The 15,182-nt window shown below is 44.9% G+C and overlaps 1 protein-coding gene across 5 annotated transcripts in view; it reads right to left on the reverse strand.

The window, feature by feature from the left end:
• The window catches only part of Nr5a2 (nuclear receptor subfamily 5 group A member 2), a 129,573-nt gene that overhangs the window by 48,526 nt on the left and 65,865 nt on the right, over positions 1-15,182 (reverse strand). For all 5 annotated transcript variants that reach the window (XM_041648436.1, XM_041648438.1, XM_041648437.1 and 2 more), the window contains one exon: positions 8,168-8,287. In XM_041648436.1, coding sequence (XP_041504370.1) covers positions 8,168-8,287 — 120 coding nt within the window. The remainder of the gene's footprint in view (positions 1-8,167; positions 8,288-15,182) is intronic.

Here is a 15,182-nt window from a genome sequence, read left to right on the forward strand (position 1 = left end):
CATGTATGCAGTAACATTAACCAATACACGGGGAAAACAATGGTGGAGGTCCAGATTAACTGGCACTGGGAAAGATCTAGAGAATCGTGGTGCTCAGCTGCTTGCTGGCAGGTGATTAAGGTACTGACATGCGGTGACTAAAGGACCCTTTAAGAAAAAGAGCCTCACGATGTAGCCAAGCTGGCCTCGAACTCATCATCCTCCTGCTTCAGCCTTCCCGGTGCAGCGTCTCCATGCTGGACTCTGAACCTATTCATTTGCTTTTTACCGCCCTCCTTAGAAGCCGACACGAAAGCTGTTAGTTTGCGATGCTTACATTAGATTCTATCAAACTGATCACCACCACTCCCCTTGACGCATGTCCTAATTTTTATGCAGAATAGTTTCTTGATCTGGAAAACAAACCCCAAAAGTCTTATTTCCATCTTCATTTTGTAAGGCGTGCTGAGAGGCTCCCCTCTTTACTATCCACGGGGATATAAGCAGCTCAGTTTATACTAACAAAGGTGAGGATGGCTATCCTCGGAGATCCTGTCTCTGCTCCGGAATTGGCAGTTTGGGAAGACCCACTCGGTAGCTGGCACTCCCAGCCTTGCTTTTCTGGAGAGCTCTTAAGCAACAGACACCCTTTTAGGTGCATTTAATTTTTGCAGGAGCAGCAAATTTGTCTGGGAGGCAAGTCCTCATCTGCCACTCACCCAGAGCAGTCTGTATTAAATTTTTATATTTATTGACATTTCATTACCATAATTGACTGCACTTGCTTCACCGGAGAAGGCACGGGGCTGCCTCCGACGCAGGAGAACTAGTCCCTTGGGGAGAATTTGCAATTAAAAACAAGGCAGAATGGATTTTTTTTTATTGTGTAAATATGATGAGTTGAATTTTAAGCTTTAGCTAGAGAATACGAGGTGTAAAGAAATCCTTTTCAAGAGTAGGAAAATTATGAGTCAGTGGAAAGACGAACCCCCGCCCCCCCCAAAGGTGTCAATCAGCTTACAGGAGAGTCAACTGCGCATGAAAACGCCACCACTGATGTGCAGTCCAAGGGGCTTCAAGCCCTGTGCCATCCAATTGCTCTGCACAGACCCTGGGCTGGCATCTACCCATGCAATTGAAATGTTGAACACTCTACGAGCTCCTTCAGGTGGTTTCAAGAATGTCTGGAAGGGTCAGTCTGTAGGCAGCTTGAACCCTGGGGCAGGAAATGAGCAGGGGGAACCACAACAGGGGCACTTCAGGCTTGAGAGTGACATCCAGCCAGCATTTTAAGGGGGAATTTTCTACATTAAGGGGTAGATGTGTTAGCACATACACTGGTAACCCCAACACTCAGATCTTAGGACAGGGTTCCATCAAGGAGGGAGGCCAAGGCATGAGCGGAAGCAGAGACCTTGGGGGAGGACATTGCAACTGACTCACTCAGCCTGCTTCTATAACCCAGAACCATCTGCTCGGGGGTAACACTGCCCACAGGGAGCTGGGCTTTTCTACATCAGTCGTTAATCAAGAAAATATTCCAGAGACTCGGCCATAGGCCAGTCTGAGAGATGGCTCTAGTTTGGGGCACACTGACAAAAACTAACCTGCTATCATGGGGGAGGCAGAGACAGGAAGACGACTACAACATTTGAGACCAGCCTGAACTCTACAGTGAGTTCTAGGCCAACCAGGCCTACATGATGAGACAGCAATTTCAACCAACAGTCAAACAAAGGTAAATGCCAGGATTTGCTGCTGGTATAACAGAGGCTGACCATCCTAAATACAAAAAAGCCCTAGCGAGTATTCAAGTCTGGTGGCTCACACCTTTAATCCCAGCACTAGGTGGGGCAGAGGCAGGCGGATCTCTGTGAGTTCGAGGCCAGCCTGGTCTAGAAGAGCTAGTTCCAGGACAGGAACCAAAAAGCTACGGGAGAAACCCTGTCTCGAAAATCAAAAAAAAAAAAAAAAAAAAAAAGACTCATCTGAAGGCTGAGGCAGAAGAAACCGACTACTCAAGACCACCCTCTGGGTTACATGAGGCCCTGGCTCAGAAAAACAAAACAGAACAACAAACAAACAAAAAACCTAGAAACAAACCCTGCCACATGAAATGCCCTCAGAGCTAAAACTTTCTGATCACCAGCAGGACAACTCCAAGTGACAGATGCTGTGTTCCATGCACTTACTGAAAAGAACCAGACAAAATCCTCTCTGGGCTATGTACGTAAGGTGCATACGAAACAACTCAACTGCATATTCAGAACCGGGTCTATCCCTTGTTCTATATTATGTAACTCTCTGGCACTTAAAGTCTGAAGCACTCCAGTCCAAACATTTTCAGATAAGGGGAATTCAGTGTGTAAGAAATTCTATGGGGAGCCAGGCGGTGGTGGCGCACGCCTTTAATCCCAGCACTTGGGAGGCAGAGGCAGGCGGATCTCTATGAGTTCGAGGCCAGCCTGGTCTACAAGAGCTAGTTCCAGGACAGGAACCAAAAGCTACAGAGAAACCCTGTCTCGAAAAATCAAAAAAAAAAAAAAAGACAAAAAAAGAAATTCTATGGGGGCAAATGGGCTAGGTGGATCAATAACAGCAGGAAGGGCCAATGAGATGACAATCAATGATGGAAGAATGACAGCAGGAAGGGCCAATGAGATGGCAATGATGGAAGAAACTGGAGACAGAGACAGATGACAAGGACTAAATAATGACAAACAAAGACAGTTGGGAAAGTGAGACACCCTGGTGTCATCGTCATTAAATACGGTAGGTGTTCATCACTTCTGTGGCTATGCGGATGCCATCTGAGTAAGAACCATACGAATTTTCCAGTACTGAAGGTGTGCTGATGTATGGAAGCTAGGTGTCAACTCAATACAGGGTGGATGCTTCTTAATACACACAAGTACCTGGTAAGAAGAGCCACTGGTCAAGCCCTGATTCAGAAGGCTGTGTTAAAATGAAATGTAAACACAGAGTCTTAGTTAATGAGGTATATGTGAACTTTCAAACAGGTCTGTGTAAGTCTGGAGAGGAGAATTTCATATTTAAAAACATAACACACCACATTAAAAAGATCTCAGTTGGCTCCGAGGATTATCTGTTTAGTGAGATTCCTTTAGTACGATACACCTCGCGAAATCAATTGGCTTCTCCACCTTTATAGCCGTACATTTATTTACATGCTAATTTGAGAGCGCAAACATGCTTATTAAATGGGGGCTCTGACAACATTTCTTCCAAGGATAATTTATCAAATTGCACACCTCTGAAGGGGAACGAGGATTCATTTCTGATAAATCACAGGCCTGCAACTTCCTTACCTTTTATTGCAAACATAATTATATTTTCATTGTTGGATGCGGGGTTTGTGCTCATTTCAGGAGCAGCTGGCCTTGTCTTTTATGTACTTAGTAAAATTAATTGATTGCTCTCTTACATGTAATCTTTATGCCATGAAATTCAAGGGGGAGACCGAAGAATGTTCTAAGCCCATGTCCCCTCTGGATAAATTCCACTCATTCCGGAGATGCAGAGATAATTTAAGTTAAATTGCTTTTAGTTCTAATGTCCAAAATTTTGATGACTCGGATATTGTAAGGTTCTTGTCATTTTAATACGGTGCACAATGACAGAGGGTATTAAGCTGACGGTAGACCTTTCCCTTAGGATGATGTTATAGTGACTGTTTATTAGGCACAATATGCAAATACTAAAATCTGACCTCATGTCAGAATATTCTGTTATTTGATATATACACAGGGATACGTGCATGTGTGTGTGTGTATAGCTTTAAAATACTGGATAAAAAAAGAACTGTCATAAATATAAGGTACTAGCCAAATAGTTTGACAGCACTGAATATTTATGATAATTATGTTTTCCTTTTTGTCCCAGAATCATATAATCTGCATTTATATCAATGCTGGATGAATATACACAAGTAGCTAATGTGGTGGTGCACACCTTTATACCAGAACTCATGAGGCAGAGGCAGGTGGATCTCTGTGAATTCCAGATGAGCCTGGTCTACAGAACAAGTACCAGACATGCCAAAGCTACATAGTGAGACCCTGGATTTAAATCAGACAGGAAGGAAGGGAGCGGGGGAGGAGAGAATGAAGGAAGGTAGGAAGGAAGACATATAAAACATAACTTTAAAAAGCAAAGTCTTTAAGAAGAGCTAATTTTAAACACCTCCTAGTACTAGCAGCTTGGACACGGAAGGCCCCAGCTCCGCCAATGGTGCCTGAGACAGCTGGCTGTCCCCCAGGCTTGAGGTCAAAGCTGTGCTATCTTACCTGTATTCTCTTCAGGCCTCAAGATAGTTCCCTGGGGACACCATACTTCGCCGCTTTGTGACTGTCCCAGTGTAGGTTGTCTTTTCTCCCTCCTCTGCTGGAGCGGCTCCACAGGTTCATTACAGCACTCCACAGACAGTAGAGGGAAGCAAGAACACTGGGCCTTGCGTCCCTCAGCTGGCCAGAGTCTGGCCACCACACATGTGTTTCAGGGCAATAGGACATTACTGTCTAGGGTTCTCTTTGTGTCAAGATTTTATTCATCTTAGTTAGGGCTTCTGTTGCTGTCATAAAATCCCGTGGCCAAAAGCAGCTTGGGGAGGCGAGGGCTTGTTTCAGCTCACATGGCCTGATCACGCGTTCTCTTCTGAAGTTCCTACCATGCACCTGACTGTGCTAGGGGGCTTGCCTGTAGAACAGCACAGTGCAAAGCCCCCAAAGAACAGCTGCTGCCATGATGGAGCAGATGGAGGAAGGGCCTTTCTTATCCCTACGTACTGCACTGCAGGGGTGTCTGATAGTTCTCCTCTCACAGCTATGACTTGTGCTCCATCTATTAGTCTACCAGAAATACCTTTGACCCCAATGAAAAAGCATCTTCCTCACCTACGGGTGAGTGCCAACCATGAAACCTTAGGAGAGTTCTGCATGCTTTATTGGTATCATGTAGCTTAATTTCTTCCCCAAGACATCAGCATGACCTTGATACAATGCATAATGGAACCAGACTTCCATCTTGGTGTGAAAGTCCACGCGCTAGACAATTCATGGGAATGGGCCACTATGTCTCCACGTCAGCGCTGTCTCCGAGACTTACTTTTTTTTACTGTAGCACTACACAAATACTTCCTGTCATTTCTATGGCTGTTTTCTCAGGTGGGTACCACAGTGGTTCCTGCCGAAGAGGGAAGGAAACTGACGCTTGAAAGGTAGGGAGACTTTCTCAAGATGGTGTACCTAGTAAAGTCTTAAAGGGGTACACAGGCTGTCCCCACATACTGAGGTTCAAATGCACACATATGTACACATACAGAAATACACATAAATATGCAGACACCTATGTGTACTCTTACCATTTCCAAACCAAAGTCTGTACTAATAGTCAAAATGCAGTCTAGATGGGTGTGTTGGCACATGCTTGAAATCTGAGCAGCAAAGAGATTGAAAGAGGGGGATCATGAATTTAAGGTCAGCCTGGGCTACACAGTCAACTATTTTTTTAAAAAAACCATCTGTCCCCATAGGAAAACACATGCTGCCCCTAAAGTTGTCCCTGCCTTTACTATGCTGTAGACAAAATGAGGAAGGAGGACACTTTTTTCCCACCGTGTACTTTAATATATTTGTTTTCCCTGGAATATTGCGTCTGGGGCGTGGCTAGCTTATTTTACTCAGGTTTTAGGCTGGAGATATAATAGTTCTCATGCACTATATGTTATAGTAGATGCTAGAAGCAGACACATATCAACTTGATTTCTTTTCAAATCTGGGGGGGGGAGTGCTTCATGGCAGAGCATGTGTGAGGCCCTAAGTTATAATCTTTCAATGTATACACACACACACACTTTCTCTCTGGGCTTGGGTCTCAGAACCAACACTCCCTCTTCCTCTCCAGTGGCTGTCTCACCCCCTCCTGCCTCCTGATCTTTCTCATGCTGTTGTAAAGTTCATGAGCTCCACAAGTCTTCCTGTGAGTTCTTTGCTTGCCTTCTCTGTAACCAAAGGGGCCTGGGCGTATGCCTCTCTTGCTTGCTCTGTGATGGACGGTAAAAGCCTTCTCCCATAGTTACCATAAATGAGAGTGCTTGGTAACAAGAGCCATCATCAGGCTGTTGCCACGGGGAAGGCGGAAATGTACTGTATTGCAGGAAAGGTATAAGGAAAAGGCCAGGGAGTTCCCTCCTTCCATTGGCACGCACTCTCTGGAGTGGCAGTAATTGACAGCAGGGGTTAACACTGTTTACTCTGGGACTGTGTTTGGTATGACGAATCAGAGAGATGCTGAGTGGGCGGTGTAGGAGCATGCCTCTAATCCCAGCATTTAAAAGGCAGAGTTTGAGGCTAGCCTGGTCTACAAGTGCTAGTTCCAGAATAGGCTCTAAAGTTACAGTGAAACCCTGTCTCAAAAAAGAGTCAGAGAGACAACAGGTGTACTTTTAAACAGCAATTACTGTTACTTTAGGTGGCACTCGAGGCAAAATGACCTAAGAGTAAGGAATATTTCCAAGAACTGGGATGAAATGGCAAAACCCCATCTCTTTAAAAAAGAGAGAGAGAGAGAGAGAGAGAGAGAGAGATTGAATTCATTCATGAGTTGTGTCTTTTACTTCTAATACAGCCTCTAGCTGGGCAAGGGTGGGGATAGTCACAGATATAACCTATGATACAACTCAAAAATGGGCAGGTTCCATCCAAAGACTTTGGTCCCAGGACGAAAACAGCAAATTAGGACAGTCCCATCTCGAAAATTCTTCTCCCCAGAGATGCTGAGAGCAAGGACCAGATAGTGATGGAGACGGTCGAGTTGATCCAGTCGGCCAGAGCTCTGAAATGGTGCTTGCTTTTAATTTGATTGGAAAATGTGATTTATTAATAATTCGGCAAATGGTGTGAAGACAGCCTTCCATTTTCAAATCTGTACTGCTGTGCTTTCACAGCACATAAACATTTATGACCGGACGTAAAAGATCACAGTGCCTGCATGCTGGAGTCGCCCCGGCCGAACGATGTGATGCTGCCCTGCATAGCGATGGCCAAGTGGACTGAAGAACTCACGGTGTACCATGAGTTTATACCACCAATAGATCCAGCATTTGCAGGGAGGAGAGTATAAAACCAGGAGAATTTACCCACACCCTAAAATGTCAGCATTAAGTCCATTTGTCCTCCCTTTCCTTAGGTGGCTACACAGCAGTCTCTGCTTCCCCATGTGTTGCTCAAATGCTACCTTCTCAAGAAGGACAAACAACTATCCTGTTACCTCTGTAATTCTTAGACCCCGCCTGAAACACAAATCCGTGAATACGTGTCCACTCCTTTTCCTGCTGGGTCCTATTTCTTCAGCTTCCTTTGCTCCAATATACCACAGGTTAGTGCGTTAGGTTGTTATTCTCAACCCCACGCTACAACACTAAGTTCCAAAGTGACAGGGAGTATTTTCTGTTTTACTTCCCAATACACACCAGTGCCTCAGAAGAGAGACCAGCACACGGCACAGCACCCAGGAAGTATTTATAGATTCACCAAATATTAATCCAGACAAAAGTCTAACTTCACAGCAGCTTTTCCTTCTTGAAAAAGGGAACCCCTGTTCCTTCTCATGTGCGTGCCTCTAGGCCAGCTGTTTGACTCCATTTAACTTAAGTCTCTTCCACTGACACTATTCCAAAACAGCAAAGATTCGGAGGCTGCGGGGAGAGCTCAAAAACGTCGAACACTCGCCCGAAATGCATAAGTTTTCTCTTTAGCACAATCATCGCGACCATAACCATCATCATCACTGACAAAACAAGGACGCTCCGGTTTATAAAGGAATTAAACTGGCTAGCTAGCACACAGATATGGTATGTTCATGCAGAAACAGAAGGGGGAATAAAACCACCATTCAATATTCCGAGTCTGATTTAGCCGTAGCTCTGACCCTGTGCAGGACTCCCTATCCTGCAGAAGGCGGCAGAAAGCTGTGGATACTGTTCCCTCCCCATCATCATACAGAGCAGGAACTGCATGCCAAGAGTCATCATTTCTCGATGATTTGCAGCCAGTCCCTCCCTTTGAAGCCCAAGAGTGCTTCTGACCTAGTTAGACTCCTGCCACTCCAAATGTGCTTAATAACGAGGTTTTTTGTTTTTGTTCTGCTTTGTTTGGGTCTGGATACTCACTTGTTGCCCAGTTATCAGTAAGAGCGACCCTTCCTTCCCATGCACCACTTGCCGGTAAATGTGATCAAGGATCAAGAGCTCGCTCCAGCAGTTCTGAAGCAGCTTCATTTGGTCGTCAACCTGCAATGGGAAAACAAGAGCGCGTTACTTGCTACCTTTTTGGTTTTATCTAATTCTCCAGGCAAGAAAACCAACAACTAAGGAGGTCCTGTCAGTGACCACTCAGACACATGCTTGGCATCTACACTGCTGCTCCTGGAAAAAACGAATTTTTATTTAGACAAATACTTCAGAGTATAAACTAAGTATAATCAACGGGCTTCCAGGAGATCGCACGCCATTAGATTGTTCTAGCAAGCATTACAAGAGCTCTTGGACTTTGGTTATCAGAGGGACCGGAGCCAGGATGGTCTTGAGCAAACCCTGAAAGGAATGATCCCAAATAGTCCATGCTCACAGGTGTAAAGGTTACACATCATAGCTTACTGCCAAACAGAAAGAAAATGAACAGGGGAGCCGGAAGGATCTCTGGAGACAGACGAACAGTGGCCATATCGAGTTTTTAGAGATATTCCTTACTCCTAGGTAAGAATTCCAACTGTGTTTTCAAGGATTTAAACCCAGGACCCTAGGCAAACGCTTTACTACTCAACAAGCCCAAGTGGCTGTTTTTGAGTCAATTATTTGGTGAGACCAAGTGTGGGTTTTGGGAATAAAAGGATAAACAAGGTGAGCAGACCCCCTCCTGCCTTCATGGAAATCATTTGCTTGGCCCAACAGCCAGTGAGGCAGTTGGCAGTAAGCGTTTGCTTTCTTCTTTAGAAGCTGTGCCAGAATGCTGTGTGGCAGGGTGAGAAGAAGGGCAGGTGGGTGCAGTAGCTAGGTGCTTTATCCTGTCGAGGGTTGACTGCAGGTGAGGCCCTGTGTCCTGATGACCCAGCGACAGGCATGTCATTGCACCCAGAGGGGACTGCAGTTCTCTCTCTGTGTCAGATGCGAAGGGTGATTTCAGGGCAAAGTGCAGGCTGCTCCTTGGGGTTTTATTGCACCCCCATACGCTATCAGTATCTCATCTCAAATTTATCAGTCTACAATAGCAATTTGGCTCCATTCATTTTAAAAACTGTGATATGAGGCTTTGGTTATTTATTTAGCACTCTTTTCTAGGAAGCCAAAAACACTGTACTTTGAGATCATCTTTCCAATAATAACCCTGCAGGATAGCACTGTACGGAACTTCCAGGAGGTGGGGTCAGGCAGACCTCCAAAGTCCACGCATGGGCAGAATGGGGATTCTGGCTTAAGAATCTAGTGACACAGCAAGAAAATTTATTACGACAGAGCACGCCTTTAATCCCCTGGGAGGCAGAGGGGGTGGATCTGTGAGCTCAAGCCCAGCGTGGTATGACTTTCAGGCCAGACAGAGCTCCACAGTGAGATCCCGCACTACTCTTCCAGGATTCAGAGAAACCATGTCAGATTATCTTAACTCCTCCGGCCTCTCTGCACATCTGCATTCATGTCTACACACAGACATATATACACATAATTAAAAATGATAAAAGTAATTTTTTTTGGGGGGGGGGGTTTCGAGACAGGGTTTCTCTGTAGCTTTAGTGCCTGTCCTGGAACTAGCTCTTGTAGACCAGGCTGGTCTCGAACTCACAGAGATCCGCCTGCCTCTGCCTCCCGAGTGCTGGGATTAAAGGCGCCACCACCGCCCGGCTAAAAATAAATTTTTTTAAATGAAGAAAGGGTAAAGGGGAAGCCGGGCGGTGGTGATGCAGGCCTTTAATCCCAGCACTCGGGAGGCAGAGGCAGGCGGATCTCTGTGAGTTCGAGACCAGCCTGGTCTACAAGAGCTAGATCCAGGACAGGCTCCAAAGCTACAGAGAAACCCTGTCTCAAAAAACAAAACAAAACAAAAAAAGAGTAAAGGGTAAAGGGGACTGTCATGGCGATGGAGTAGGGTGAGCGGGCATGAAGACGCATGTTTCCTGGGTCACATACTCCCTTCATTTTCATCTGATAAAGACCTGTTTTGCACATATAACATAGGAGACATGGTTACTATAACAGACTGCACAGTGAAACCGTGGCACAGAACCTTAACCTTCCCTAGTCCTTTAGAAGGTTGAGGGTGCATGTTCAAATCTGCTCCGCTCTCTCCCATCCCATGCCCACCTCTTTGGAAATTGATGGAATAGATGACAAGAGTCTAATTCTACCTTGAGTGTCACTTTGATTTTCCTTTTGTTTTATATGCAGTGTTGACCGTGACATCATTTGTTCTCTGTATCCAACTCAGAGTCTCCTATAACCTGCCTCATTCACAGTGAATACTAATTGCTTATCTTCCTGCCCTCCTCTAAGAAGCACGCGATGCTTTTTAAAGGAAGGCACACACGCCCAAACCATTTTCACCTCTGCGGTCCTTCACTTTCGCCCTCTGTATTTCAGATACCAGTCCCATGGGGTGAGCTAGTGTCTCCTCTGGCCCTTGTAAGATAAACGGCAATTGTTTGATGCAGCGACCACATGTGGCCGTCCCTTCTCACATGTGCGTGCAGGTCTGCACTTGAAGCTGGCCTTGGGAAGGACTTCCAGACTGGCGATAATTTCAAAAAGCCCTCCTGAGCAATTGAGCCTTTGTTTGAACACCCCATGAAGAGGTTTTACACCAATATTCTGTTGCATTATTTTCCATAATTGACTCTCTGCTAGTTTATGACCTCTTGAAATTAGTAAGAGTGCAGCTTCATGCTGCTCTGGATAATACCGCCTTCATACACACAGGAATAAAAGGGGCTAGGAAAAGGCGACATCTTATCTATTGCCAGATAACAAGTGCTGGCAGTTTGTAATACACACACACACGTGTACATATGTATGTATTTATCTCTGTGTGTATAGAAATATACACATATACATGCATATATTTAATTTTTGTGTATAAAATGAGCTTTGAAGAGATGAGTACCAAGGAGTCAGAAGGAAAAACCAACTTATTTTTTAATAATAAAATTCTGCTAGCATTAATGCTGTAATATTTCGGGTGGCATCTGGGGAGCCTAGGAGGAGACCAGTTTAGCTTTAGCTATCAGTCCCATTGTAGAGCAAAATGTTCTCACCTGTGGATAGCAGCAGCACTCCCTGTAAGCCTGGGTTATCGGCAGCAATCAAAGCAAGGGCTTATCTCAGAAACGTGTTACTCATCAGAGAAACTCTATGCTGATATTCTAGATGAGGGTGCAAAGGGACACAGGGCTCACACTACAATGAAGCACTGCTTCCCATGCCCGGGGCCTGGACATCATTAGAAGTGTGCGCACTCCCGTGCCGAGAGAGGGCCTGGCAGTCAACCTGAAGAAGGAAAATGTGCTGCTCTTTCTCAACTCCACATTCCAGTTATCAAGCGTTTGTGGCACATACACACCCCAACTTTGAACAGGTGAGAACTGATATTAATTCACTTTCCCTCTCGCAGAGAGTTTGCTTTATTTTGGTTTTTAGATTTGACCATATCCTTTCTGCTCCCACATCCTTCCTACCTCCCCACCAAATCAAGTTCGTGTGCCTTTTACCTTCTCTTTAATTAAAAATAATTATGAATAAATGAATAAAAGCACACCCACCACACCAAAAAAGCCAAGATACCACACCGTAACTATAACAACAAAACACAGAAAACACAGAGTTCTCTTAGCTTACTACTAATGAACAGGAGACTGCCTTGGAGTATGGCTGACGTACTCAGTGTCAATCAACTGGAGAAAAACGGATTTGCCCTCTCCAAGCCGTTATCAATTGAGAACAGCTTCTTGGTTAGGGGAGGGACTTTTTCTTTTCTCTTTCTCAGTTGCAGAGGCCTTTCATAAACCGTGAACCATTGCAGTTGAGCTTTAAGAAAATAAGGAAGAGATTCTACTGAAATGGAGAGAGGCTAAGTAGGCATAAACCTAATTCTTGTTTCAGACCATCAACTTTGTGCACAGGACCTGTGTTTAAAATGGAGGCAGGTGTTGGATGAGGTGAGGAACAGGATGAATAAGACAAAATCTATGCTTCTGAGAGAGAATTCACACACCAGTGACAGGAGCAGACTGTCAACCAGATGCCCAAAGGTCATTCTACTGATCCTCCAGGGTCACAGAAAGGTGGGCATAGACGGACTCACCTTGTAGAACTTTATCTATCTATCTATCTATCTATCTATCCATCCATCCATCCATCCATCCTTGACTTTTGGTTTGGGGGATAGCGCTCTCTATGTAGCCCTAGCTATCCTGGAACTCACTGTGTAGACCAGGCTGGACTTGAACTCAAAGATCTGCCCATCACTGCCACCTGAGAAAAGACATATGCCACCATGTAGGACTTGTAGAATGTTAATAAGTCTCTACTCCCCTTACTTACTTTGTTAGAATAACTCCTAAATCCAAATACAGTTTTTAAATGAAAGGAAAGGAAAACATATTTAAAAAAAAAAAAAAAACCAGGGCTGATGAAATAGCGCAGTGGGTTGCAGCACTTTCTGCCAAGCCTGATGACCTGTGTTCAATCCCTGGGATGCATGGGGCAGAAGGAGAGAGCCGAGGCCTGTCAATTGTCCTCTGACCTTTACCCACTCATCATTCCTGCACAAGAAGTAAATAAATGTGAGCACAAGTGCACACACAGGTGCTACTATTCAAAACCTCTGCGGCATCACTACAAGTAATGCCCAGGTACTTTTTTTTCTTCCAAGCAAAAAGCAAGCAAACAAACCAATCTCTGGAAGTGGGTGGCCATTTCATTTTGCAACTATGGTGACATTTATATACATATATCCAAAAACAGTGAGAAAAATCAAAACCCAAACCATCCAAAAGTCAACTTGACAAATTTCAATAAGAACCTGCTTCAGGCAATGCAGATGCGTGGCTACCTTGATAGCTTAGTGCTTTCTAATAAGTGCAGATGGCTATCTGAAACCCGTATCGTAAACTGCCAACAAGTCCAAGAAAAAAAAATGATTTCACGTTAACAATAATTAAACAAGCACTAAAAACAAGACTGAACCAGAGAAGCAAGAGCCAGGAAATGTCTTCGGCTGATGCAATGCTCCAGAGTACATTGTGCAGAGTGCATGGAGGAGCGTGGCACGCTTCCAACTGCATTGCTGTTGGTCAAGGACCTATCTGGAAACAACATACTGGGATCTAAGCTATCCTGGTCCTTTCTATACATTTCCAATGGGGTGACAAAGGCCCCCAGACAAGCTTTCCATGGGAGGTGAACTCTCCAAACCAAGGAGAGGACTGGAAGGCAGAGGGCTTTAACTACTGTCTACCTTTTCCTTTTCATTCCCACAAGCCACAGCGGTGGGGGTGGGGGATGTCTTCATCCACTCCTCTTCCATTCAGGTCAAGACCAAGAACTCCCCAGATCCTAGGATTCAGAGACTAAATCCATCATAGAGGTGGATATTAGAAGCATCCGGTTTGTGCACATTGTTTGTCTGGACTTGAACTTCTTCCGTGTTCCCCAGACCCTCTTCCATGGTGCTTCAGCACACCGGAGTGTGTGGACAGGTGTACACTGGACAGTTATCAGTGTGTGGCCTGATCTCACAGCCAGGATGGCCGCAGTAGCCTGCGGCTCACGAGACTTGCCGGTGATCGCGATAATCGGCTCCGATCATGAGAATGAACCTTGTATGTGGGTCCAATAACAGTAAGAAGGATTTCCGGTAAACTTCCTTCCTAGTCCGTGTCATTGCAGCTCCATCAGAAGCACCACCTTTGGTTGTTTTCATTTCCCTTTGCTGGCCTCCGTGGGTACCAGGCATGCAAGTACTGCACAGGTATACATCCACGCAAAATGCCTAGACACACATGAGGGGCTGGAGACATGGCTCAGCAGTTAAGGGCACTTTGCTCTTCCAGAGGACACAGTTCAAATCCATGTACCCACAGGACAGCTAAAAACTGCCTGAAATTCCAGTTCCAGGGGATATGACACCCTTAGCAGGCAAAACACCAATGCACATAAAATTTTAAAAATGAATCATTTAATAATGCAATAAAACCCTCACTTGTGTGTATATACAGACAGACACACACACTCTCTTAAAACTCCATTTTCTGCCAAGCCCCTGAACGTATGACAGTGGTTCTTATTCTTCCTAATGCTGTGACCCTTTAATCAAGTTCCTCAGGCTGTGGTGACCACCAGCCACAAAATAATTTTGATGCTACTTCATAACTGTAATTCTGCTACTGTTATGGACCGCAGGGTAAATATATGATACACATCCCCCACAGTGGTCACAACCCACAGGTTGAGAACCACTGTTCAATGGACCTGATATTAAGAATTTTTAAAAAATAGGGACTAATGGGGCTGGAGAGATGGCTCAGTGGTTGAGAATACCAACTGCTCTTCCAGAGGTCCAGGGTTCAATTCCCAGTACCCATCAGTAGCTCACAGCTGTCTATAGTTGTGTAAGATCCAATTCCTCTTCTGGTATAAAGATATACATGCAGACAAAACATACATATACTTAAATATTTTTAAAAAGATAGGAACAAATTAACCTAAAGCCACTATCATGGCAGATTATAAGTACATTCCTAATCAGTAATAAAACTAAGCAGCATATTCTGGGCACCTTGAAGACTTCATAAATACATGACCCAGTTTGGTCTACAGCCACCGCCGCTGCCACCACCACCACCACCACCGCCGCCACCACAACCACTACTACCGCCACCAAGAGGGTTGGTTAATCTGTGTAGCCCTGGTTGTCCTGGAACTTCATTTATAAACCAGCTCTGCCTCTGCCTCCCATGTGCTGGAATTAAAGGCATGGGCCACCATGCCCAACCTCAGTGATTAGGTTTTCTTTTTCTTTTTTTTTTTCCTTTTGGTTTTTCATGATAGGGTTTCTCTGTAGCTTTTGGAGCCTATCCTGGAACTAGCTCTATAGATCAGGCTGACCTCGAATTCATAGAGATCTACCTGTCTCTGCCTC

This window comes from Microtus oregoni, unplaced genomic scaffold (genome assembly GCF_018167655.1).
Source record: "Microtus oregoni isolate MIOR12 unplaced genomic scaffold, Mior012 000003F_ref0000135, whole genome shotgun sequence".
In the NCBI taxonomy this organism is placed as follows: domain Eukaryota; kingdom Metazoa; phylum Chordata; class Mammalia; order Rodentia; family Cricetidae; genus Microtus; species Microtus oregoni.